Below are 3,789 nucleotides of genomic sequence, written 5' to 3' on the forward strand. Positions count from 1 at the left end.
GCGTTTTGGTCAATCTCTATGGCACTAGACGCGATATTGTGAAGGCAATGTCTCTGAGAGAGTGCGAGATTTAAAACCTTAGGCGCGTTCAAAATGACGTTAAGAACTGTATTATACTTCGACTTTTATATATATATTAACATTGACAATTATATAATAATATAATATCGTGAACCGTATTCCAGTTCAATACTGTTTTTTTTTATGTATTTTATGTATTGTCCAGAATTGAGAATTGTAGTTACATAACGCAATAGGTCAATTGAATGTAATCGTATGCTTTGTTGTTATAAGAATATAAAATTATACACATACATATAGTATTCGTTTTTGATGTTTTAAATTTATATTCGTTATATATATTCTCATTGGGAACGCCAAAAAAAAGTGATTATTGAAAATTAATGAACATTTTATTTCAACCAGTTTCAACTAGTTCAAGTAATGTTCATTTCAGCATTGAATAAGATAAGCTATTTACAATATAATGTATTTATGATTGTCTCCATTGTATTAAATAATACGTGTCTGTATATCTGGTTCCTGATAATAAAAGGTTTACTTTTATGGAAGTAAAGTTCATTTTCTTGTTTAACTTATGGCATCAAATGTTCTTACATAATCGCAGAATTCATTTAAAACCCCAATGAAGATTGTTTTTCCAACGGATTGAACAAACGACCCCACAGGTTTTAGATTTCATAACAAGTATGTCCCGCTCTCCAAGATTAATATGTCCACGAATTATCAGGCAGGATTGTTATATCTGGTTCATTGTCCGTTTACATAATTAATACGTAACATATTGCGTCGAAAACTACACTTATTTTTGATTGTCTATCGTGTACCCATTAAAATGCAGTTACTGCAACTATACATTACCAATTGAAAAAGCCGTTTTTTAAATACTATTTAATACTGTATACTTTAATAATCTTAATACTTTTACACTGTTTGTACAATTTTAATATAAATCGCGAGTGCATCATATAGATAAGAAGAATGTCAATATATAATTTTGTAAAAATTTACGATAAGAGAACTTTGGACATTAGCTGTAAATTGGAAACGAAACAGTTCTATCACCAGTTCATTTTCATATTCTAAGGGAAATGAAAACACAAACAAAAACTATGAATATATTTATTTACATTCATTAAAGTACAGTGATCAATTTACTGTAAAGTTATTTTGCAGAGGTCTCCTAGAAATCAATGCAGCATATTAAACCCAAATGCAGAAAAGCACATGAAAACAGCAACATTAAGAGCCGTGATGCATTCCGGTATCACGCTTGCTTACAACAAAATATTCCTTTTTTATGAGGAGCTTTGCAAACGATCCATTTTTTAATCCCCATTACCGCAGTCGATGTTGATCTAAGATATTTAAATTACACGAATACTTAATTGTAAAAGCATAAAGCATACGCCTTTTATATTTGTATTTGATTAAAAATTGTATAAGTAGTGCAAAGTTAATGTCAGCAAAGCAAGCATTACTTAAATATTAACAGACATTACTATTTGAACTCCAAGTAATTATATATTGAACAATCAATACATACTTTTAAAGAAAAAATACGATATAGATTGAAATGGAAAACAAAACGAAAGCGAACAAATGCAATTTAAGCCGAGCTATTTTCTCTGTCTATTTAATTAAATTGATGCGAAACTAAACGTACGGAATTTAGGCTTCATATGTACTTATTAAAATGTCAACAACAGTATTTTGGATTAGGTAAAATTAGAAAAATATATATTCAAAGCAAGTTCGAAAATAAAGATCAATAAATATATGGTTGTATTGCATTTATCATACTAACAGTTATGTTGATTTTGAACAAACGACACAGGCTAGTTCTGCTCCCTCGATATACGGAGGACATTTCAATGTACCACACCGACCTTCCACATTGTAGAACAGAGCGCCATTCAGATCGGCATAGCTGGAATGCAGCGCCTCGGCGTTTTTGTCCATGCATACATATCCTTTGCCTTGATACCCATGGTACTCCCCCATCAGGTATCCCTGGTACTCCTTGGTCCATCCGTTGAAGCACGATGTACGGCCAGGTGTCATCAAGGTTGTCTTTCCGCGAGCAAGGCAAACAGAACACGGTACGTCATTCTCGTAGAGATTGCCTAAAGCTGGAGGATTTTGGCCTGTTTCGTACTCAGCCCCATACATCAGTGATCTAGCATTATCATTGATTTGATTGTAGTTGTCATACTCAGGGTCGTTTGGGAGGCAAATGTATTCACCAGAGCCCGTGTGTTGATAATGACCACCGGCTGCTTGTCCGCTATATACCATTGTCGTAGTTGTCACGTTCGGACACGTTTTCATACCCCAGTGAACGTACGTTGACGCACTGCCTTGTGTCAGTGGAGAGGGCGTAGATGCACCTGTAAGTAAAGTATTATAAATCATGTATTGCAATCCCATTACATGTATAATAAACTACAATAATAAATATGATTGTATGTTTATAAATACCATGTATTCGAACTCATATAAAACCAACTGACAGTGAAAATGGCAATGTCACCTTTAAACGTATTAAGAATGTCATAGATAAATAAACATGTTTTATTTTTTAGTCACGCATTAAAGTTTCGTAAGGATAAATTTACTGCGATTGCTGTATTTTGTGGGGTATTAGTTAGAAAAATATGTAATTATATGAAAAGATCATAGATGATTTAAAAAAGATACGGATTATGTCATTCATCCAATGTAAAATCGTTTAAAAGTAAGACTTTTCAAATGTTTGTTAAGTGTTTATGTTAATATCGAGTTGAAGAACGGCGACAATGCTTAAAGCCTTAATTTCATTAGGTCTCAATCAGGTAAGTATCTCGTTAACAATTGTTTATTTGAAATGCGTTTTTATAACATGAGCGTCGATTTTATAATAATATAGTTATTTAGGTGCTGTTGATGTCATATTTGGGCTTTTTGGTTTTGCAATAATAAGAGTACTTATGTTTCCAAACAACTTAAAGATGTAAATATTCGTAATGACATTTGGTATATCCAGTTAGATGTTCATTATAAATAATTAACAACAACATTTTATTGCATTCAAACTTAAAAATTCGAACTTAAGCTATTTAGAAATAGCGACACAATACAATAAGTATGAGTTTCTTTAATAAAACATTACCTTGGGATTGTCTTTCTAAAGCAGAAATCCTTGCAGTAGCATCGGTTTTGAAATTATCCAGATAAATCAGTTTCGCAAGAACACTATTCTCGTATTCAAACCGGTTTGGTGTATAATTTATACACGCTGGTTCTGCACAGAACACTTCGCCGCCCAGTAGGTACCCCACAACAAGAAGTCCTCGAATCATGTTAAGGCTTATGTCGACTGGTAACTCGTAATTGACTGCTAAGTTGTCGTTAGGATTTCGATTTTTATATACGGGTGCATGCGGATGAAGCGTGGCTTCGCATGGATTGGTGGAACATTTTGATGAGTAAAAAGCCTATTGGTTGTATTAGCACAATACATACGTTGTTTCGAATTGCGTGTCGTTGAAAATTGTGATTTGCAATTTAAACAAATTTGATTGTTTTATATGTTCTAGTTTTGCTCATGTGTCTATAAAATTGAAATTTCTACTGCCGTTGATGTGTATTAAAAAAAATATTCGACGATTAACCAAAATCAGTACACAAAAATTAAATGATATCGTACTTAAATTGTCCATTTTTCACTTTTCTAGTGTATGTAGATTTTGCAATATAAAAACAGAAGTCAGAACCCGCATCGGTAAA

General features: G+C 32.6%; 1 protein-coding gene across 1 annotated transcript; it reads right to left on the reverse strand.

Moving 5' to 3' along the window:
* Nucleotides 1–1,203: 1,203 nt before the first annotated feature.
* LOC127832046 (uncharacterized) lies at nt 1,204–3,377 on the reverse strand. The gene is made up of 2 exons (XM_052357191.1): nt 3,173–3,377; nt 1,204–2,411 (listed from the first exon to the last, which is right to left on the reverse strand). Exons 1-2 carry the CDS (start codon nt 3,360–3,362, stop codon nt 1,831–1,833), a joined length of 771 nt encoding a protein of 256 aa, XP_052213151.1. The 5' UTR covers nt 3,363–3,377; the 3' UTR covers nt 1,204–1,830.
* Between the last annotated feature and the right edge of the window lie 412 nt (nt 3,378–3,789).

Source organism: Dreissena polymorpha, chromosome 5 (assembly GCF_020536995.1).
Source record: "Dreissena polymorpha isolate Duluth1 chromosome 5, UMN_Dpol_1.0, whole genome shotgun sequence".
NCBI lineage: Eukaryota > Metazoa > Mollusca > Bivalvia > Myida > Dreissenidae > Dreissena > Dreissena polymorpha.